Source organism: Manihot esculenta, chromosome 8 (genome assembly GCF_001659605.2).
Source record: "Manihot esculenta cultivar AM560-2 chromosome 8, M.esculenta_v8, whole genome shotgun sequence".
Taxonomy (NCBI): Eukaryota; Viridiplantae; Streptophyta; class Magnoliopsida; order Malpighiales; family Euphorbiaceae; genus Manihot; species Manihot esculenta.
The window spans coordinates 40,826,212-40,850,143 of NC_035168.2; the positions used below are offsets into that span (position 1 = coordinate 40,826,212).

Genomic DNA, 23,932 nt, shown 5'->3' on the forward strand with positions numbered 1-23,932 from the left:
TTAGGGCTCTATCATCAAATTCTATTAAATAAAATTTTTTAAAATAAAAAATATTAAACTATTACATTTCAAATAAAAGTTTTATTTAAAAATAAATATATTTAATTAAATTTTTATATAATTATTAATTTTAAATAAAATTTAAAATTTTTATATATAACCTTAGTAGTATTTTATTATCCATTTTAAGGCGAACTGTCTCGTGATTAATAATATCACACTTGATTTCAAATATTTTGAATTCGAGTTCGTGCCTCCCTTTTCCTCAATATAATGTAATCTAGGTTATATGAAATTTAAATTCTATCAGACAAAATAAAAAAAGTTATCATTTCCAGAGAGTAATTGCATTTTTTTTATCATGAGGAGAAAACAAAAAAAGGTAAAAAGAAATAATGAGGTTAATTCCAAAAAGCAAATCTATTTTTAGGATTGAATTGATGTTTAGTATTGAGAAGAAATGAGAATAGCGACAATCACACACGAGACTCTTCTCCCTTGTAATCAAAACTCTATTCAGATTTCTCTAGATTATTGTCTCCCTCACGTGCACATTTCTCTTTCTCTTTCTCTTTTTCTTTTGGCACAACAGAAATTGTAATATTTCTAAAACTCTAGCATTAACTCATGGAAGGCTTCATTAATTTTATATCTGTATGGATGTTCCTCTTCTCCATTAGGGTTAGGGTTTATCTATCTTCATTAATTTGATGCTTCAAGCATCTTTATGATTGGCGTAAAATGATGGACGATGAGGAAGAATCCCTTCTTCCATTCAACAACTCTTCAAAACTCACCATTTATAGTTTTTTGTCTCTTACATTTTAATAATTGGTAATTGGCAGTTGGAAGATGACGACAATCTATTAATTTGCGGAAAATTGTATGAATTTTAAATAGTTGAGGGGTTTAATTGCTAATTTGACTATTGACCTAAAATTATTAAATATATTTGGAGTATTTTAGTATAACTTAATTTGGCAATTGCCACATAATGAGGGATAAACTGAATTTAATTCTCAGTAGTCTAATTTAATGTATTATTTTTAAAAACTAATTTATTGTATGGAATTAAATCGTAAATGAAATAAGGAATCCGAGTATTAGATTTTTAAAATTATAAAATTGAAAAAATATAAAACTAAGAAATTATAATTTAAAGAAAGTAATGGGGCGATGCAAGTGGATGTTGACTAATGGAATGTGAAAGGACACATTAAAGAAAGAAAGAAAGAAAGAAAGAAAGAAGAAATGGGTAAAACACTGCTCACACACGTGCAATAGATGTTTGTGCAATAATTTCACACTTAATCCGCTATATATAAAAATATATTAAATTTTTAATCAAATATATTATGTTTAATTTATAAAAAGGAAAGCAACTCAAAATGCAGAAACCACACCAGAATCTGCGGAAATATGTTGGGAAAGATAAATTTATTTATAAGTAAACAAGAGAGGAGAGTTTTGAATGGGTATATGCCCTTTCGGCTCGCCGACACAACTTATTTTTACTATTTAATCAATTATTAATTAAATAATATATATGGTAATGTGGTTCAAAATTAACTATAACAAATTAAACAGCGAAAAAACTATTAGCAATCGCAAAATTAGGATAATATTGATATAAGTTACTAATTGTTTGGTAATGTCAATCAAGCATGAAACTTTTTGTCCCACAAAGAGACAACACCATTGCAAATAACACATGCATCCCTTGTTTTCTTATCCACACCCTCCATTACATCCTTCTTGCTCTCTTAAGGCTATGACAGTCAAGTAATCAGCTTCTGAAATCTTCTATGAAAATTTTAACTCCTCCTTTTAGCCCTTTGAAAGCTATTTATATATGGTGTTCAAACAGAAAAAGCTTTTTCTCTTTTCATTTTGAATTTTACCTTTTCTTTCTTTGTTAACTGTTGTTCAACACCAACACCTTTACTCTGTAAAGATTTTTGAATTAGCAACTCTCTTGTGTCTCCAAGTTTGAGAGAGCACAGAGGGCCCAGAGAGAGAGGCTTCTAGATATTCAAGAAGAAACTTCAGAAACTTAAAATTGTCCTTAAAGGGTATCTTCTTTTTTGAAGTAAAAGCTGGAGTTTTTGTTTCTAGATCCTTTTTTATGACTATTTTCAAGTTCGGTTCTTGCTGATTCCATACCAAGCCGATTGTTGTCTATTTTTCTGACTTATTATGTCAATGACTTCCTGCTTTTGCCTTAGAGGATATTTAATAATATAATAATTAAGAAAAATAATCATTATAGGGGGTTGGTAGTTCAGAGCCTCTTGAACATAAAAATGATTTCAAGTGAAGTTGGCTCATAAAAATAAAAAAAACACTCGACTGTGGTGGTTGCTGGCCAAGGCAGACATTGAAAAAGCTTAGAAAAAAAGGAATAAGAAAATTGCCGTACCAAATAGCATTGAACCTTCGCACAGTGTCTCCAGGCTTTTTGAGCAGTCCGAGTCCCTACACTCTACACATGACCTTCAATCTTTATTGCACAGACCGTATCATAAAAGATAATTGATCCTTCAGAAGTCATTAATATAAGCTAAATTTAACAAGGAAATGCTCTGCTCTCGCTTCCTTAATTGAATTCCATCCATAGCTATGTTAAATATTCAATCCAATTAATTAAAATTTCAAATGATCAACAGGCCATAGTTCTTTGTGTAGCAAAAAAACATTATGAGGGGGGAAAAAAGAGAGGAGGAGCTGATGTACGAGAGAAGGAATTACTTGGACCTGGTTTTTGTCAAATCGAACCAGATTTGCTTGAAAACTTTGATAATGAGATCATGATACTCATCGGAATTTAAAGAAAGATAACAGGCAAGAAGGTCTTCTAAGTCCTTTGATGCCCTGATATTGTTTTCCACAATCATCTCTACCATTGACTCCCTGAAATCCTTTTGAGGATCAAATGAAGATTTCACCACTGCCAGGCTATTTGAAAGGCTCCTCCGGTTGCTTGAACTCGATGTTGACGAGATACTCTTTCGAGCGTGTGCCTGAATTCTCCTGTTCGCAATTCTTGGAGAATTCACTCGAAGCCTTAGTCCTGGGGAATTCACAGAATGTCTCCTCATGGAACTGCTTTTATGCTCTTTCATGGTGACGACTCTCTCTTCTTTCACCACCTTCACTGACAAGGAGCCATGAACATTTGTTTCCTCGTATTTAGCTGAGCTCTTATTGTACTTGGTTGTCACTTTTGTCTCCTTCTTTTTGATGTCCTCAACCTTATCATTGAATTTAGCAGGCTTGGTTATGATAGGTGGAAGATCAAAATCAGATAAATCCAGCTTATCAAATTTTCTACCAAGGGATTTCTTATCCACATCGATTATAATATCATCAGCATTAGAATCGACATTACAACCAGAAGAGCTTGACCATGCAACGATGCTGTCAAATGACTGAGTTTGAAGAACAAGGTCAGCCCTGAATTCTGGTGGGATCGAGTCGCAGTGGCCTAACTCTGGAGAGGTATCAGAAGTAGAAGCAGAGTAATCGGGCGGAGAATCTGATGATTTAGTCCAGATGGTGGCGCGGCTACAATCGGCGGAGACAAGCTTGGGAGAGGAAGAGTTGAGAATAGTTCTTCTCTTGAGTTGTCGTTGTTTAGAGGATGTTGTTGTTGGTGGGTCTGTGGAATTTGGGATAAGTTCTCTGGTGAAGTAATAAGATTTTCGTGGATAAGAGTAATGGTGGTGGTGGGGTTGCTTTGGTTTGGAAGGCTGTGGCCGAGCAGCGGAAGCGGCAGTTACTGAGGTAGCAGTAGTTGGTGGTGTGTTCTTCATGGAATGAGAGGTGTCATGGTTTCTGGTTCTGCCCATGACCTTGAGCTTGTAAAACCAAGCATTGGGCATCATATCAGACAACCTGAACCTGTAGTTACCCATGAAACCACCTTAATTTATTCTCTCTCTCAGTTTTCTGTGTGTGCATGCGGCTGTCTCTCTCTGTGTCTCTGTGTATCTATGAAACGAAATTTTTGTCTGTTCGGATGCGTGAATTGAAGAGAGAAAAAGACGGAGGATGGGTTACCAACAGGGGTGGGGACAACAAAGGGAAGAAAAAGGTTTTTTTTTTTTTAAAGGCCAAATTGGTAATTAAGTTGTAATTACCGATACGTCGGTCTAATTACATGATGGACGGATGAATTATATTAGTATAGATAAAGAAAAGATTTTAATTTGAGATTTTTGCCTTCTTTAAAAATGTTAAAAATAGAGAAATACCAATCAAATTTACCTAAAAAATTATAGCAGAAGGAAGTTCCGTTGCTTGGAATGCAAAGCCAATTTATTAATTGAACAGTTGTAAATTGGTTCTTATTTAAATAAAAGCATTTGGAATGATTAGAAAGATGAGAAAAAAATCCATTTAATGCTGCGGATTAATTCACTTTATTGCATATCTGCAGGCTGCAGGCACTACGTTGATAACTTGCTTTATCTGTCAAAAGAAAAAAGAATTGGGAAGTCCATCTGCGCAATACCAAAACCTGCTTGTTTGCCCAGCCCATAACTTCCCAAAGAAGGCCTTTTGTTGAGAACAAAATTAATAAATGTTTAAGTTAATATTCGTAGGTGTTGATGCAAGTGTTAGTGAGCTGAGCCAGAATTGAACCACAGCCTAAAAGACTGAAGTCCGCACTTTCACATTATGAGACTGCCAAAAAAACCATTAAATTCACCATTGATGAGTAGCTTTCAATATTACCTAACACAGTAAGTATGCATTTAAATGCCAAATGTCCTTTTCCAATTTCTGATGCTAACTCTCTTGTGTTTTGTCCCTCTATCTTTTTTATATCCCATGTTGTTTCCTCTCTAGCAAGGATGAAAAGAAGAATTTTCATTCAAGTTTCACCTCAGTCTAATTAAGTTTCTATTATGAATAATTTGATTAAAAAGATAGAAGAAAATAATTTATTTTTAATTGAACCTAATTTGTTTAAATAATGTCAAGCTTATAATTAATTCCTTAAGGTTTTTCTATCCATCAAATTGAATAAAATTTAATATCCATTGTACTTGGTTATACTTATACCTATAAAGCCATAACCAAAAACAAGCAAGTTATACTATAGCATTAACTGGATTTAATTATTTTATTTGTAGTCGGTTCCACCTCTATTTATTCCTTGAAAAGAGTGGAACAGAAATGTTCAATTCAATTCATGTCTGAATTTGGGCCATAACTATTCGAGATGTGGGTTATCATTGCTTTGGCCCACCTGGGAAGTAGGAATGAATATGTATTCTAATAAAGAATAGACTATCCAATCCATATCCCTGTCATCTACATTCTTGGTTTAGAATTCGAATCTGACATTGGAGTGGTTTCACACTGTACAAGGCATTGTCCCATTTAATTTTAATAAATAATAGCAACAAAAGAATTCAACTTTCTTTGATAATAAATTAAAATATAAATTCATAGTCTAGAAATAACGTAAAAAATAAAAGAAAAATTAACAAAATAAATCAATTAACAGAATCGTTGGTGCGTTTGCTGGGGGCAGACGGGGGTACAGGCCCCTTGGGAAGGAGATTTAGCAACAACGGCCGGTACTTGTCCATTACTTGTGTATCTGCTAAGCTAACTTTCTCCATTAAGAGCCTGGCATAACAAGGTGGAGACGTGATAATGAGAAGCAGCACCATTACTATGACCACACCTTGAACTTTATAAGAAGCTGCCATAACTTGCAGGAGGAGGAGAAGAAGGTGATATTGGAGACCAACTACAGAATAAGAGAAGAGGAGAATGATGTGAAAATGATAGAGAAATTGTTTTATAATTTATAAATGACATATGAAGAAGTGAAGGTTTCTTGGTGGGAACTCTTGCGCGTATCGGGTTTTGACTTTCTGTTGCTACGTATTAATATTAGTTGTGTAGAAAATTCTGTAATACAATAATATTGGGTTATTGACCAAAGAAAAACTCGCAACTCTTAACTAGATAACACGTTTTGGGCGTCGGTGCACCGTTGCTTCCTCTGCGGATTGTTCATACGGAAGACACACGCATACATATACATTGCATTTTTCATTAGTTTATCAATTTCTTTTTTTAAATTTATGCAATATTTAAAGGAAAGCTTAAACATAAAATATGAATTTAAATTTTTATTTTTAGAGCAATTGAAAGTTTATTTATAAGTTTTAAAGATAAAACTTTCTCAATTACCTAGTATAATGGGCTAAAAATGAAGGTATTTGCTTTTAAAAAACCTCCCCTAATTGAAGGATTAAAAGTCAATATAAAATTTCCATGAGGTCATGGGTTATTTCAGATTTTGACAATATAATGTCAACTATATATCAATAAATTACCTTATTTTATTCTAAAAAAATCTCTATGCAATCCATCAAAATATGATATCCGCTGGAAAAATAAAATTAATTAACAAGTAAAAAAGAATGAAGAGATTACACAATTCATTGCCTCATCAGAGAAGAAAAATTCCAACGAAATACACAGCAATATCTCTACAAATTGAAGAACATATGCACACAAATTAAATGTTATCTTGCAAATGCAGGCCTTGATGAACTAGTTATTATTGCAGTAGCAGTAGTATTCATATCTACAAATTCACCATCCAAACTAGCCGCCCATCTCCTGATAATCCTCAACAGAGTAGCCGCTTTTCTTCTTGATCTAATTGTCCCTGATCCCATCAATTCCCATATAATTCTCTCAATTTCACATATTGATGCCAGTTCTGCCACCATTTCCGATCCTCCTTTTCGACAGATCGTAACAAGAGTCGCCATTGCACTCTCTCTTGCCGCATCCGATCCTTCTCTTAATAACATCCCTAATTTCTTAATTGCATTATAAGCCGCCGCGGTAGCTAATATTCCACCTTTCTTCACCACCATTTCAAGAATGGTCACCGCCTCCTCCGGTAGCACATTCACTACTTCCATCACCGTCTCTACCACTCCAGCCTCCACCAACCTCCCAATAGTTTCTCTATCCCACGCCAAACTCAAAATTGCCATCAAAGCATCCTTTTTCGAACACATGTTCCCGCTTTTAGCTAAGTCCATCAATCCCTTTATGACACGTGTTTTCCTTCCCAATTGCTTCCGATATGAGTGCACACCCGATACGCTGAATATGGTAGCTGCTGCATTTGCTTTTGCTTCCCACGTGGCACCCGATCGCAGCACCTCTATGACGCCGTTTAAAACTCCATCAATTTCCATTATCCTGGTTTTGTTTGCTTCAAGAATGGAGAGATTGAGAATAGCCGTTACGGCGTTGACTTGTAAGTTCGGAAGCTCCGAACCTACATCCGAGCCTAGGTAACGTACGAGCAAAGGAATGACTCCGACTTCGGCCATGTAGGCTCGGCCATCCGAGTTTGTTTTTGCCAGCGTGCGAAGTTCATAAACGACGCCGTTAGCTGCTTCCAATGACTGTGAAATTGAGAGCTCGTTGACGAAAAAAGACACCATCATCTTGGTAGCCGCAATCGCCGCCTTGTTTCGCATAACGCCGTCAAGTTTTTGGTTATTTTCCATAGACTCGAAAGGAATTTTCTGCTCCCGACACCACATGCCAATCAGGTTCTTCAAAGCAAGGTTAGAGATAAGGTTGGTGTGGGACAATGTCTGACCTGTCTTTGGACACGTGTTATGTCCAGATTCAATCCAAAGAGTGATCGACTCCCGATTGTAAGTCTGGCCGGTGGCCAATACGACTGGGTCCCGCATCAATTCCAGGCTAATCGGACAGCGGAAGTCCGGTGGAACAATGGCTTCTGACACCACCTTTTCTCTCCCGTGATCGGATGTGGGCGTTGATGCTCCATAGAGGACACATTTCGCATAGCGGACGAGTCCGATCAAAGCAACCACTTCGGATTTGGATTTGTGGTCGATCTGATTTTGCATTTCGTCTTCGAGACTCTCCATCTCCTCTTTGCAACTGGAAGAATTTTGTAGGCCTAGTTTATCAAATATCTCAGCGAGTTTGGAATGATCAGGCACGATCTCTTTCTTGATTCGATCCAGCATCGTTAGCACCTTGTGCCTTAGATTATAATCACTCGGATCCAGGGAACATTTTGCTTGGAAGCATTGTTTTCTGATCAAAGTGAAGAGTTCTTGAATATCGTCGCTCAAATCAACGTGTTCTAGTGGGAAAATATCTAAAAGAGTAGATAATTGAAGGGTTAGCTCGTGAAAACTGCTAACCACAGATTCGGCTTGGATTAGAAGCCACATCCTGCTTCCATTTGCGCAGTCCTCCATTAGATTCTTGACTCTTTGTAAGAGTATGTACATTTCTTCAAAGCAAAGGAAAGTGGAAGAAGGAAAAGGAATTTGGTTACGAAGAAGCTCATCGAAGAAGATTGCGAGGAGGCTTGTTTTTCGTATAACGGAAAGAGAATTGGGTTTTAGGAGGAATGAAATGGGGTTGAGAGATGAGATTTCTTGGGATAGGATGAGGAGAGAATGGAGAAGTTTATGATGAGAGAAGCTAGGAGCAAGAAAGGCCCCTGCCGATGGCCAGCGTTTTCTTGGCGGGAAAATTTGTGGAGAAACTGTCATGAATCAGTAACAAGCCAAACTCTATCAGAAGCGAAACAAGGATAATGGGGCTTTTTTTTTTTGGAGAGGTTGGAGATGGCAGTTTTGATTGAAGGGAGAATTGAAGAAGCTGTATCTTAAGAAATGGTTTCTTCAATTATTTATTTAATGTTTATAATAAGAAAAAAAAAGCAGAGCAGGGGCAGCTATTCATTAAAATAGTTGATTGTTTACTGTTTCAATCTGGCAGGTTTACTTGGTAATAAGATGAAGAAGAAAAATAAGGAAGAAGGCGGAAGGCGAGTTCTCTTTTGATATTGATTTGGTATAAACCGAAGAGAAGCATTCATTCAAAAGGCTGAAATGTTAGCCCTTAGATCAAATCCACCGAACAAAGGTGGCTCTGGTTTGACAGCCGCCGGCAGATTCAACTAAATAAACGTTTAAAATTAATTAAAGAATTATATAATATTTATTGAAAGGGTACGCACTAGCCGAATATTTTGTTATAAGAAGTTATTATATTGCAAATAGAAAAACTGCTGGTAGATAGAGGCGGAGGAAAGGTACGGCATGGGGCACGTGCCGTACTGGCGATCGGAAAATATTTTGAAAAATATTTTAAAAAATGCTTTAAAGGGGATGAAGGTGTCGCAGCGGCGTAGTTGGTGTCCTGGTGCCCTACCAAAGAGAAGCTCCTGACTCCGCCACTGCTAGTAGAGATTGTTGTGGACTTGATCTCCTTACATTCTAATAAACTATTCATGCATTATTTGTGTTCTTAATTTCTTTTTAATTTTATGGCACTTAGAATATATATATATATATTTTTTTCTTCCTTTCTTTTTTCAAAGATATATGAACCAAACCCCACGATAAGGTTCTTTTAATTTCCATGAATAAAGCCATCAATCTCTTGAATTTATATTACTATTTAATTAGTTGATAGGTGTGGCCTTGTTATTATTATTATAGGAAGCAAGGCGTGGCCCTGCCAAAATAACAGCTTTATTCAATTAATAAGAAGCAACTGGAAAAATAGAATTTTGCATGGCAAGAAAACTCATACAAGCCCAGTCATTATAATGCTAGGTGGAAATAACATATATATATATATTTCCAAATATAATTCATTAGAAAAGAATTGGTATATGACCCATAAACAATTTAGATCCAAACTGGCTATATCAATATTTAAGTCGAACAAGAAATAGCCAGCAGTGAATAAGACAATCCAAACTCATTCATCAGATCCGGTTGTAAGTGACCACAGTGCCACCTCCTTTTCTCCAGCAACCAACAGACAAAGTATAGATTGACTCAATCAGCAGCACCGCGCCCAATTTCAACAAAGGTTGTCCATTTGGTTTGCCTACATGTCTAAAGAACCAGATTGAAGAGAAAGATAAGGAGACTACAACAACGGTAGAACTTTCAACAAGCTGGTGAAAAGGATACATCATAAAAAACAACGGCAAAGTATAAGAAACCAAAAACATTGGGTCAAAAGCTGCAACTCTCTTCATTTCAGCGAAAAGGAAGCAACATCAGCATGTCATTCAAATATATAATAATCCCAGAATATGTATATTTAGAGCCCATTCCAATAGGGGAATGAGTCCCCCAGGCGCTTAGAGGAAAAAGAAAAAGGAAGAGAGTTAGTTTCTTCCTGTAACAATTAGAGATAGGAACAGCTGATTTTTGGTAGACCTTTATAGTTTTTTTTTTTAAATGGATTAAATAAAAAATATTAAAATGAATAATATTTACGAACTCTGTTCTTTAGTAGAAATAACATTAATATCTTGTATGAATTATTTTTAAATCTAGGTCACTTCGTGAAAAGCTTGTTTGTTTTACACGTTCACGTTGTGTATTGGAAAAGAATTATAATATTAAGAATAGAGATGACAACGGATAGGGTATTTTTGGGTATCCAATCCGACCGAATCCTAATAGAACGGATTTGGGTACTATAATCGGGTTTGGGACGGATTCGGATTTTAAAAATAATAGCCGTTGCGGGTTCGGATCAGATTCGAGTTTTATGTACAGGCTACCCATCACTCGAACCCGATTATATAAATAATTAATTTAATATAAAAAATATATTTTATAATAATATTTATAAATTTTTTTATATATTTTTATTTAAAAATTTAAATTTAAATATTTTTTAAAAATATTAAATTTTTTAATGAAAATTATTAATGAGAAATATTTTTTATATAAATTATTAATTAAAATATATAAGATTAAACGGATTCGGATTTTATTCGGATAATAATAATCGGATTTGATACGGATTCAGATAGTTTAAATTAATTTTTAATCGGGTTCGGAACGAATTCGTATATTACTAATATAAATCGGATTCGGATTCGGATTCGGATAGTTTAATTTTCGCGGATATCCTACCCGTTTACATCCCTAGTTAAGAAGATAGACAAAAAAGAACAATTATTGCAAGATCAAGTTTTTATAAGCTAGTCAACTCACTTGGGCCTCCCCCATTTCATGAGAGGTTTGATGCAGGCCAGGCGGTTTGCTCTTGGCTGGGCTTGGGTCCGGATTACACTTTTAATTCAGTTGTTTAAGTCCTTGATTTACAATTCTGGTACCATTTTCCAATTACGATTGCGTCTCAATTTTCAAATTTTATTTAAAAGAATAATTAAATATAATAAAACTACACAGAAAAAATAAAAGTCAAGTCCGTTAAAAGAATTACATATCAAAAGAAAAAACTGTGTGCTTCTCAATTTCTAAACATCAAAAGAATATAAATTTGACATGTTCATAAATTTAATTTCTCCTTTTGAGACATTAATATTTTAAAATGTCAAACAAGAGTAATCACGTGCTTATATTGAATAGTATATAAAATTAAAATACACTGAATTAGATATCCGAGCATTTGAATTGATTTTAATTAAAATAATTGTAATTTAAGGCGATTTTGATACAATCTCAGTATTGTTGCATTTTTATAACTACATTGAAAAGGTGTGAAAAGTTGAAAATATTCCCCATCGCTAAACTGTCAAGAATTTTCCCTTTTCCAATTAACAAGGGGTAAAGTGGTAGGTGGATGACTCCATCAATTAGCCACGTGGGAGAAGAGTCTTTTAACTTTAACTCCACAAAAGTGCAATTCGTCCTAAATATGTATGGCTGAGAAAGATTCATACTTCACCACAACAACATTGTAAAGCGAAATCTCAAATTCACTCAACCATCAACAACTTGATTTACCTTTTATTTCGACCAATTAATTTGGAATATTTAAATAAATTAAAACATTTTTCTTTTTAAAAAGCTTTATTTTATTTGACCTCTTCTTAAACATAATTAGGGAGACTCCCACAGCCACAACGGAGAATTCCCATTCCCAAAGAATTTGCTATAAAATCCGTAGTACCAAAAATAAAAGCTGTTGATGAAAGCAGTTCATGCATCTGAGGTACTGTATTAGACTGCAGATCTTTGTACTGCCGCGTGTGGTCCTCTTTTAGTTTTTCTATGGGAAATTTTATCAAAACTTGGCGTTGCTGATGAATGAAATGAAATGCAAGTTTACTGTGAATTCTTGAAAAGAGGACACACCTTTTATACCAGACCCCCCTCTTATAAAAGGAAATAGAACTTGATTAATAAATTTTATAAATTTACTGTGAAAAATTTTATAAATTTATGTGATAGATAATTAATTATACTGTAAATTTTATTTTAATAAATTTTATAAATTTACTGTGAAAAATTTTATAAATTTATGTGATAGATAATTAATTATACTGTAAATTTTATTTTAAAAAATAAAACTAATCATAAAAAAAAAAAAGAAATCCACACTTACGATGTTAAATGATTTAAACACTATAATAAATCTACTATGACAATAATAATAATAAAAAAAAGTCATATAAAATTGAATCAAAATGCATGAGTATTTACATAAGTACAATGAAAATGCAGTGCAGCAATAAAATCAATTAATAAATTTGATATTTTTTTTAAAAAATTGTAATGAAAATCAATAAACTCTAATAAATTTAATATTTATTTATGGCAGTAAAAATATGCACTATAATATATGTAATTTGGTGAATAGAGTTTGAAGATTGCATCGGAGCTGATGGGTTTTTATTTTTTATGAACCGCGTAATATTTGGCTGGTAGAAGACAATGAATTTTGTCCACATGATGAAATCTCTTTTTAAATTATTAAGTGACAATGGAACCCACTCTCTTCTGGCAGTATTCCTGCTTTTTTAAGTTTTGATAGGGATGATTGCTTTTTGTTAGGTAACTATTACTGGCTACCTGATTTCTTGTTTATTAAAATTAAATAAATTAAAATTTACATCACACTAATCTTAAATTCAAAATCACATCATGGGTGATTAGTAAGCTACTTAATTAGATATAAAAAAAACTTTGCCTTGCAAAATGGGAGAGTGTGTGTAGGGGTGTAAGAGTTTATAAGGATGAAGCAAAACTAAATTTTATAAATTAAGTAAGATCTTGTAAATTTATGTTAAAAGTAAGGTGAAATTACAAAGAAATGAGATGCATTCATTGGTTATAGTGCCGTTGATGATCTTCACATTTCGAAAAATAGAAGAGTTTATACAAAGCCTGCAGATTATTATTTCGAATGTTAAATTTTATAAATTATATTATAATTTATAACGTTAATGCATATGAAACATGCATGCAATTAAACTAGTTAGGTACAACTATGCTTCATTCACATGCATCCCACACACTAATTACGCACAATTCACCTAAAATTACAAAAATTAGAGAAACCAGAAAAGGATCATAGGAAGCACCGACTTAGAATATGAATCCATAAACTCACGTCACAAACTAATTATAAAAAGGGAAAAAAACCCATACCTAAATTCGTCCTCATTGTTTAAGCTGAGTATAATAATAATAATAATAATAATTTATTTTTTATTTTTCAAAAAAAATAATAATTTATTTTTGTACACATGTACATGATGGATTCTACTCCATCTCAAGATTCTCAATTATACTCCGAATATATCGGTTCTGTTTTCAAATGAGTAATGAGTTGGAATATTCCTAATTTCATTAATTATTGTTTATTATAAAAGTGTATTTGCACTCAATAGCATACTCAAAATTTCAAATTATATAAAAAGACTTGTTTTGCTGACGGTGATTTTGTTTGTACTAAAGGAATCAAGAATCATATTTACGATAATTAAGATTAAAATAATGCTTTTAGTTGCCCTTTTTACAAAAAGGGAAAAAGGGAAAAGCAAGATAATGCTTTTAGTTTTGGGTAATCAACCTGTTAAATCATCAGACAAATGACGCGTGTACCTTTTTTATTGCAATAAATAAAACTCAATTATTGAAATGGATGAGAATGAGATACCAAAAACAGGTGGAGGAGTTTCGTACGCTCAAACGCACCGGATCCAGGCGAAAACCATTGGTTCCACGCCAAGGACACACGGACACGTGGGTGGTTGGCACAAAATTCAAGTTAATTTAAACGTTCCAGTTAAGTCAGTAACCTATCCATAAACACAGTTCGAAAAATGAAAGGGAACCTCATTTCTCCAACTTCAGCATCCATGGCGGATCAGGAACCAACCAACCCTTTACCGGATGTCAATTTATTTGAAAAATACGATTTGGGCAAGCTGCTGGGCTCTGGAGCCTTCGCCAAGGTATACCACGCCAGAAATGTTAGAACCGGTCAGAGCGTTGCCATTAAAGCCATCAGCAAGCAGAAGGTCGTGAAGGGAGGCTTCATGGGACAAGTTAAGAGGGAGATTTCTATCATGCGCCGTTTGCACCATCCTAACGTCGTCAAGCTGTTGGAGGTTTTGGCTACTAAAACCAAGATTTACTTCGTCCTGGAATTCGCCAAAGGTGGTGAGCTCTTCACCAGGGTCGCAAAGGGTCGCTTCAGCGAAGGTCTCAGTCGTCGCTACTTTCAACAGCTTATCACAGCCGTAGAATATTGTCACTCCAGAGGTGTGTTTCATCGCGACTTGAAACTCGAGAATCTCCTCCTCGATGACAATTGGGACCTCAAAGTTACCGATTTCGGTCTCAGCGCCGTCAAGGACCAGATCGAACCCGACGGCTTGCTCCATACCTTATGCGGGACTCCAGCTTACGTTGCACCCGAGATTCTCGGTAAGAAAGGCTATGATGGTGCTAAGGTCGACGTTTGGTCATGTGGCATCATCTTATATGTTCTCATAGCTGGTTATTTACCGTTCAATGATACTAACATCATGTCTATGTATCGGAAGATTTACAGAGGCCAGTTCAGATTCCCGAAGTGGACGTCTCCTGATCTACGCCGTTTTCTGTCTCGGCTCCTGGATACAAATCCCAAGACTAGGATAACAGTTGACGAGATTATCCAGGACTCATGGTTCAAAAAGGATTACAAAGGGATGAAGTTTCAGTTGGAGGGCTTTGATATGAAGGTGCAAGAAAACGTCCAAAACCAGAAAAGCTTGAACGCTTTTGACATAATCTCCTTTTCATCTGGATTTGATTTGTCTTGTTTATTCAATGAGTGTGATGTTTCAGCCTCCAGTGAACGTTTCGTGTCCTGTGAGTCGCCAGCAAAGATAATAAAGAGAGTAGAAGAGATTGCCAGGACTGAGAACATTAAGTTGATGAAGAACAAAGGTTGGGGAGCGAAATTGGAAGGATGTGATGGTAGTTTTGCAATGGCCATAGAGATTTACAAGTTAACGGACCAATTGGTTGTTGTAGAGGTGAAGGGAAAGGAGATGAATGCTATACCAAACCAAGAAATTTGGAAACACAAACTAAGACCCCAGCTTGATAGCTTGGTTCACAAACCAGCAACTCCAGCACCCTCCGTCACTGATTATCCGATCAGCAGTTAAAAATTAGTTTTGAATGCGTTTACAGTCATATACCGGGTTCTCTTCTCTGTATATATATATGTATATATATATATTTTTTCAGTTAAATTATATATATGAAATAGTACAGTAATATTATAAGCTCTAAGTTCATATATACGAATGTGGGAACTAAAATGAAAAATACATATATATATGTGGCTGGGCGATTAAGTGAAGTTGCAGCAAGCAAAAAAAACCCTTTAAGCGAGTTCTTTTCATTTTTATTTATAAATTGAACAGTGAGTTAATATACACTCATTTGTAATTTCATAATTAATTAAATTGATGGTGTAATGAGGTCAATAAGTTGAAAGGAGACTTGTATTTACAACTTACATATACAGCTGATTAACCTTTAACATATGGTCAAAGTCAGCGTTACGCTCAATTTAAAACAATTTACCGTACCACGAGATGGCGTGTACTTTTAAATATTTTCAAATAACTTTATTTTAAAAATAAATTATTAATCAAATGTTTGGAAGGAATTAATTTAAGATTAATTTTTAATTCAGTTTCAAAGGAATTTCCTTTAAATACTAGATATATAAGTAAAATCTTAATTTACATATAATGATTTTTACGAATACGAAGATAAAAAAAATGAGATTGATAATAGAATAGTTAAAGTAGAGGCAGATCTAGTTATGCTATTAAGTTGACTAAAATGAGAATTTTATATTGCTTTAATTATATTAAGTGGGGACACCTATGACACATAAAAATGACAAAAACAAGAATTCTATTTTGCTTTTAATTTTATGGCTCACAAATGTTTGTATTTTTGTTGGGCATGAACATGAGCCATTGCCTGCCCTTTATGTGAAATATGCTGTTCAATTATGCACCATGTCTATTTCATATACATGTTTTTTTTTAAATAATTGTAAATTAAGATAATAATATTTATTTAAATAAAAAAATAATAATAAAACACTTGGAATCTAGCTATAAACTGTTAAAGGTAGTGGTGGTTTGGGCTTTCCCAGACAGTGCACTAGGGCCCGATTGGACCTGGTAAGGCAACACGTCAAAGCACGGACAAAAGTCTTACAGCCCAATGGCTTTTTTTTTGGCAGTTTAGCATGTAACCCCACTGCATACATCAACTAGGGCTGCATGGTTTTTAAGTATTGGACCTTGGCTTTATCTCAGCGACTTAGACCTTGTGCGCTCATCCATATATATATATATATTATAATTATTTAAATATTTATTTAGATCTTTAAAAATATTTTTATCCATGGAAATTCAGATATTTTTTTTAAAAAAGAGTACACTACTCTCTCATTAAGTATTTGATATGAAAAAAAAAAAAAATTCTAAAATTATAGCAAGGATTTTTGTTTTTAAGTGATTGATGCTATCTCTTTGGATTGTTTTCCTTGGTTTATACTGGATGATGCTAATTAGGAGGGATATGTATTCATTTTCAACATATTTCCACTTGTTTATAAGAATGTAAATGAGGTACGGTGGAAATTAAACTACTTGAACAGTTATTCTTAAACTTGATTATTATTGTTCCAATAAAATTTAAATTCGTTTAGTTTTATATATTTTAATTAAGAATTTATATAAAAAATATTTTTTATTAATAATTTTTATTTAAAAAATCTAATACTTTTAAAAAATATTTAAATTTTAATTTTAAAATAAAAAAATATATAAAAATTTATAAATATTATTGTAAAATATATTTTTTATATTAAATTAATTATTTATATAAGCGGGTTCGGACGGTAGATAATCGATTGTATAAAACTCGAATTTATAATGGATATTATTTTTTAAATTCGAATTTATTTCAAATCCGATTATAATTATCTAAATCCGTAATATTATAATTCGATCGAATCGAATACCCAAAAATACTCTATTGATGCGATCCTGCTTATTAAGGTATTAAAAGTTCTTTATTGCTGTGATCAAGTATACATAACTATACATTTTTTTTTAAATTTCCCAGTACGAGGATGTGGAAGTTAAAGCTCCTGCTGCTCCTCTTGTTTTAGTAGTTGTTGTTGCTGTTCTCCTTGCCATGTCCAAATAACATCTTTCAGTGCAGGTCTAATCTCTTGTTTCAGTAACGCCTGATACTCTATCGTATCTCCACTGGACTTTTTCATCTCAACCAAATGAAAATATGGAGTGATCTCAAATATTTGTGCATCAATGCCCAGAGCTCCTTTCCTGCCTTCATTTGAACCTTCAAATTTCAACAAGCCCGCATCCTTCTTCTTTATTTTCAGCCTCAGACGCTTAGCAGTGTCTTCTAGCTTTGAGATGATGATTGAGGCAGTCTTTTTTGCAGTGAATCTCATCTCTTTCTTTTTCTCTTTTTCCTCAAACAAACCAGACAAGTCAAAGCCTGCTGAATAGGAGATGATGTCGAACGCATTCAAGTAGCAAAGTTCTTGCTTGGACTCTGTGACAGCACAGCTACTCTCATTCACAGCGTCACAATCCAGATATGCTGGTCCTTTTGTGTCTGTTTCAACCATTGGGGATTGGCTTTCTAAATCCCTATGGTACCAGTACCAAGGACTTTCGATTATTTCAGCTATGGATATCCTCGTGCGAGGGTTTGGATCCAGGATCTTTGATAGAAGCCTGCATGCTTCAGGTGCAAACCAATCGGGGGATTTAAAATCTGCCTTGGCAATCCTCCTATACATCTCCATCAGATTTGAGTCATAGAATGGCAGATATCCGGCCAATAGAACATACAAGATAACCCCACATGACCAAATGTCAGCTTTGGGTCCATCATAACCTTTTCTTTTTATGACTTCTGGAGCAACATAAGCAGGGCTCCCACAAGTTGTATGAAGTAACCCATCCTGTCTCGTACATTCAGCCAGGGCACTTAAACCAAAATCTGAAACCTTTAGATTCCCATCCTCGTCCAACAGTAGGTTTTCTGGTTTCAGATCACGATGATAGACTCCTCTACTATGGCAAAAATCAACTGCACTAATCAACTGTTGAAAATATTTTCTTGCAACATCCTCCTTCAGCTTGGACTTGGCTACTTTGTTGAAGAGCTCACCACCTTTAACGTATTCCAGGACATAGTAAATCTTGGTTTTGGTGGCAATCACCTCATAAAGTTGTATGATATTTGGATGCCTCACCAATTTCATAACAGAAATTTCTCGCTTAATCTGATCCATCAATCCAACCTTCATTATCTTCTCTTTGTCAATTATTTTGATGGCTACACTCGTTCCTGTTCTAATATCTCTAGCATAGTGGACCTTGGCAAAGGTTCCTTGGCCCAACAGTCTGCCCATCTCATACTTGTGCATCAACACGTTCCCTTTGTTTTCCATTTTAAGCTACAATATTTGAACACAAAAAGAAGCTAATTTGCCTTCTAATGCAATATACACTGACTCAGGAACCTAAAAGCTGGCTTATCGTCACTCGCACACACACCAGGCATTTTAGCACAATGAAGTGGGCAGCCTCATACAAGGGTAGTCCAGATGGAGCTAGCTTTGACCCGGTCTGCCTCAGAGGAAGAAATTCTGAATCTCAGCATCTTTCAGCATTCCCATTGTTTGTGATTGACTAGAGAATACTGATCATGTAGATGGGAAAGAATGGATTCTGAAGCCTTTGGCAGATGTAGTGAAAAAAGTGCAGAAGATGGCTAAGGTTTCAATCCCACCGGAAGATATAAGACTTGTTCACCTGAAGTTGAACAGCATGGGGAGAAATAGATCAGACGAAGTGACTGAGAAGGTGAAATTAGTTGCAGAATCTATGAGAATATGGAGCTTTCAAACATATTAGGAAGCGATTGAAAACTTAGAGACCAAAAATCATCAACAAACACTTCTACTTGCTACTAAATATTAAAAGTTTTACAACCCACTATAATTAAAGGGGAAATAATTGGTCTAGAATTTTCCCTTTCTTTCATTCCAGTAATCAACCGAGACATGTATCACAGTTACATTCACATAAAATTTATCTGATTCCACAAACAATGGAAGAAGAGCACGAGTGAAAATGAAAAAGATGAAACAACGTCCAGAAAGAGAAATCTGAAATGGAAATTACAGATATTTGTTATATGTTGATTGCAAGAAGAAATAGAAGAATTATAAACTCAAAAGCAAGAGGATTGCTGATAAACCGAATCCATTGAAATCTAAAAAATAATGCCAAGAGAAAAAGTTGGATTACCTGTCAAGTGTTGTTGCATTGCAGGAAGGTTTCTGGAAAAAGAAGACAATAAAAGGAAATGTGCTACTTGAGCCTTACATCCTTGATATTTATTCTTATATCCGGATCCAAGGCTCCAAGTGATTTAAAATGACGTAATTAAGAACAAATATATTATATTTAGTTTTATGTTTGTATTCAAGTGTTCATACAGCTACAGGGATTATCTCTCCAAAACGTTTTAAACTTTACAAATTATTTTATATAAACACGCTTTTCCAGCTAAAAGATAAAAAAGGACGGTCCACACAGGTGGGGCTGTTGACAATTAATGTAGATTTTTTTTTGAACCGGAAAAGGGGTACATTACACTACTTACAGATACAGAGCAGCAAAAAATATATAAAAACTTAAAAAAGAAATATGATTTCTTAAATACGAACTTGAAAAAGAAATATAATTTCTTAAATACAATGGTGCTGTGTCAATTCGTAAATAATAAATCTATTAGAATCGTCTTAAATAACAAAATAGAGTAGAATATCGTATCCGATATTAAAATATTTATAAATTTAATTATTATTTAAACTATTAATTATAAAAAATATTATAAACTTTAAATAAAATAACAAAATTAAATTAAATTAAAATAATTAATATTAAATATTAGCTACTTTAATTTTATTTGAATCTATTAACTTAATTTATTTGATTAACGATTCAATTTTAATTATTACATTTAGAGCAAACCATTCTAAAGTATAGATTAAAACTAAATTAATTAATTAAATATTATTTTTTATCTCTCAATAATATAAAAATTGTCCAATTAATTTCATGTGATTATTTTATTTAAGACTTCACAAATCAAATTTTTTATTTTCAATTCAATTAAAATTTCGATAACACATTTCCTTCTAATATTATGTTAAGATAAAATCATTCAAGTATCTCGTAAATATTTAAAAATATTAATCTCTAAAATTAAATAATAATATATTAATAAAAAAATCAACTCAAATAAATTAAAGATAATAAATAATTCAACTATGTAAGTCCCGTAGTGAAAGAATTTAATTGCACATATTTAAAAATTTAACAATAATTTTTATTGAAAAATTATTTAAAATCATTTTAAAATAATTAAATAATAAATAAAAAAATAAGAAAAGAAAGAAAAAAAATTTAAATGTATTAATTTCTCTTCTAAATCTCTTTTCTTAAATCTCTTTTTTATGATTTTGGATTTAAATTTCTGGCAAAGAGAGAAATACAAAGTAGAGAATGAAAATAAATCCGTGTTTTAAACTAAATAATTTCATCTCAAAATTTATTATATAATAAAAAATATGAGATAGAGATAAAAATACAGAGCTGGATCATAATTTAGTCTGTTTTTTCAAAATTTTTTCAATTTTTTTTGAATTTTTCTCTAAAATGTTTTTTTTTTTAAATTTATTTTGATATGTAAAAATATTATAAATAAAATAAAAATATCAAATAATAAATTAAAATTAATTATAAAAATTTAATAAACGTGAAAGTAGATAGATGTAATTTTAAAACTACATGAGTAGTCAAATTGAGGTGGCAGAGATGATATGATAATTATATGCGCATAGAGATATGCTAAGCTAATGAGGCAAAATGGCCGCTTCCGTTCACGAGAGATGGTCACAGCCAATAGAAAAAATGCCATGTGTGCTCTCTGTTTCTATGACAAAATGAGATATACGAAAGTCAACGGCCTTCTATAACCATACGCGTTCCCATTGGTCGACGATGTTCAATTTTTCTCTGTGGGGACCACACTGTGCGCCTCTCCAACTCTTTGTTTAATGATCTTTTCCCACTCCCACTTGCCCCTGCCTCAACCACTTTGACTATTATTACTATTAACATTTGCCCTTTCAACTTTGCTTTATTTTATTTTATTTTATTTTATTTTTTAAAAACTATATATTTTTATTAAAATTACATAACTCTGGAGCTCTTTTCAACCTTTTCACGATCTGTCTAAACTCTATTACTAAGACTTCACAATTTTTAATTATATTACAGTCTCTTTTTTTTTTTTTTAATTATACAACACTAGTGTAGCTGTATTTAAATTATTACACAAAAAAAAATTAAAAAATACGTAAAGGATAATAAATGGAATATATTTTCTATATTTAGATTATAATGAATTTCAATAATAAACATGTGAATCACAGGTAGATATAATATCCTGCTTTTTCTTTCTTTTTTTTTTTTCCCTATATTCTTCTTACTTTGATATTCTCCCTAAATAAGTTATTAGTGTGTAAGAATTTAAGGTTTTTTTTTTCAACAATAGCGGCAGTAAGTGATTAATTGTTAGTAAATCAATAATATTTTCTTTTTCATTTTTTTTTTATTTCCAGCTCTCAATATGAACATAGAAAAATACTAGTTTTCTAGAAAGCATATCCACACTATGAGGCCATTATTTTGTTTTTTTCACATAAAAATTTTTTGGAAAAAAAAAAAGGAAGAAAAGAAAAGCAGTATGGAGGAGATGATTTTGTTTATTGGGAATTAAAGACAAATGTGAATAGGCCCAGCAGTAGAATTGGCATTATCATAAACCAACATTTTCTGATGCCCATACCCATCAAAGGGAAGACCAATAATTTTCACACTACTCCACTATATTTTGTTGGGTACTTTCTATTTTTTTATTTTTTTATTTTTCAAGTCAGTTTCTTTATATGCTAAAATTAAAATTTTGAAGTAATTTTAATATGTTTAGAAAAAAAAAATTAAAAGTATGGAATGAATTAACTTGGTGGAATCTAGAAAGAAATTAAAGAAAAGATTTGATGTGGCAATGTCAGCATAGCTGTAGTGGGTGATGTTGAAAGCCTCGCAATTGGTAAGGTAACAGCCTAGCAGGTTGATGCGACTGGGCCTTCTTCCCTCCATAATTCCACCACCAAGGTCTATGCCTTGTCTTTAAAGTGATGTAATATTCTACGATAGATTTACCTGAACTTGTCCAATTTTTTCTTTTTTTACCCTCGCTGCTGTTGTTGATTAAGATCAGTCTCATTGTAAATGATATGATTTTTAATTGGCATAAAGAGTTAGACTTGTACCATGCTTGGGTAATTTTTTAAGAGAGAAAATGAAAATAATTGGATCCGAATTTAAAATAAAAACTAATGGAACGAAAATGACAATAATATTGGATATATATGCAATTTTACTAATCACTTTTCTTTTTATGATTTTTTAATTTTCTATTTAAATCAGAAAAAAAATAATTAAGGAAAAAATATAATTTATTTTTCTTTCTTTCATTATTTTATATCAGACTTAAAATTTTTTTTTTCAATTTTCTACGATCCTCTTAATTGTAATATTATCATCAATTAGAATGAATGAATATATATATATTTACTCCAAGCTATTAATTAGAAATTGAATTCTAAAACTTGTTGATATCATCTTATCATGAAAATAATAATTAAAAAGATAATGCCAACGTAATTTTTTTTTTCATCCGTTCAGTATGTTGAATATGAATTCAAGAATTTCATTTTATTAGCCCCACAATTATTTTGTATATTAAATATTGATGACCGCCGGATCTCGTTTATCTTGGGCGAGACTGATACCAAAGAAACAACGATGACTTAAAGCTTATAAAGCCTCTTTCGGTTGACTGATCTAAAATCTCAAGTTTTGATCTAGACACGCGGGGCGGTTGGATCGACCGCGAGCCCAAATTCAGCAAGAAATAATCTAGCTCAGTGATGTGACGTGAGGAAGAATAGTAGACCCAATCTCTTCACAGTCCTGTCCGCATACACGCCGGGAGAATTAAATGGTTGACTGACGTGGAGAGGGGATCTGACACATTCACACATACATACCTGAATAACAGAGACATGTGACACTGTAGCAAGAAGGCCATTAGATATTGTAATACCCGGCTAGACGCCGGCGTCAGAATTCTGACTTTCCGGCGGAATCTCCGTTGGAATATGGCGTTTGAGGATGTCGGAGGATTCTTTTTTCAAAATGTGTTTAAGTGTGCTATGGTTTTGAATCAATTGAATGCAAAGGATTTGAGTTTTGAAGAGAAAAGACCAAGGGGACAAAGTGCAGGTTCGGCCGCCGAAGGATAAGTTCGGCCACCGAACATTGCATGGTTTCGCCCGCCGAAGGAGAAGTTCGGCTGCCGAACATTGTATGGTTTTGCATGCAGGTTAGGCCGCCGAA

The 23,932-nt window shown here is 33.3% G+C and overlaps 4 protein-coding genes across 5 annotated transcripts; 1 reads left to right on the top strand and 3 right to left on the bottom strand.

Annotated features, from left to right (window-relative positions):
* Positions 1 to 2,621: 2,621 nt before the first annotated feature.
* LOC110620985 (transcription repressor OFP4) lies at positions 2,622 to 4,028 on the bottom strand. The gene has a single exon (XM_021764949.2). The coding sequence runs from the start codon at positions 3,912 to 3,914 to the stop codon at positions 2,745 to 2,747; it is 1,170 nt and encodes a 389-aa protein (XP_021620641.1). The 5' UTR covers positions 3,915 to 4,028; the 3' UTR covers positions 2,622 to 2,744.
* Positions 4,029 to 6,444: 2,416 nt separating this feature from the next.
* Positions 6,445 to 8,961, bottom strand: LOC110620431 (U-box domain-containing protein 16). The gene has a single exon (XM_021764161.2). The coding sequence runs from the start codon at positions 8,589 to 8,591 to the stop codon at positions 6,552 to 6,554; it is 2,040 nt and encodes a 679-aa protein (XP_021619853.1). The 5' UTR covers positions 8,592 to 8,961; the 3' UTR covers positions 6,445 to 6,551.
* Positions 8,962 to 14,112: 5,151 nt separating this feature from the next.
* Positions 14,113 to 15,601, top strand: LOC110620906 (CBL-interacting serine/threonine-protein kinase 14). Its single transcript, XM_021764855.2, has one exon. The coding sequence runs from the start codon at positions 14,150 to 14,152 to the stop codon at positions 15,485 to 15,487; it is 1,338 nt and encodes a 445-aa protein (XP_021620547.1). The 5' UTR covers positions 14,113 to 14,149; the 3' UTR covers positions 15,488 to 15,601.
* Positions 15,602 to 17,399: 1,798 nt separating this feature from the next.
* On the bottom strand, positions 17,400 to 19,843 carry LOC110620905 (CBL-interacting protein kinase 18). Of its 2 annotated transcripts, none has more exons than XM_021764853.2 (2): positions 19,706 to 19,843; positions 17,400 to 19,207 (listed from the first exon to the last, which is right to left on the bottom strand). In XM_021764853.2, the coding sequence occupies exon 2, from the start codon at positions 18,841 to 18,843 to the stop codon at positions 17,494 to 17,496; it is 1,350 nt and encodes a 449-aa protein (XP_021620545.1). In that variant the 5' UTR covers positions 18,844 to 19,207; positions 19,706 to 19,843; the 3' UTR covers positions 17,400 to 17,493. The 2 variants fall into 2 exon arrangements, with proteins under 2 accessions (XP_021620545.1, XP_021620546.1); XM_021764854.2 differs by having other exon boundaries at positions 17,400 to 19,563; positions 19,706 to 19,803.
* Positions 19,844 to 23,932: the final 4,089 nt, after the last annotated feature.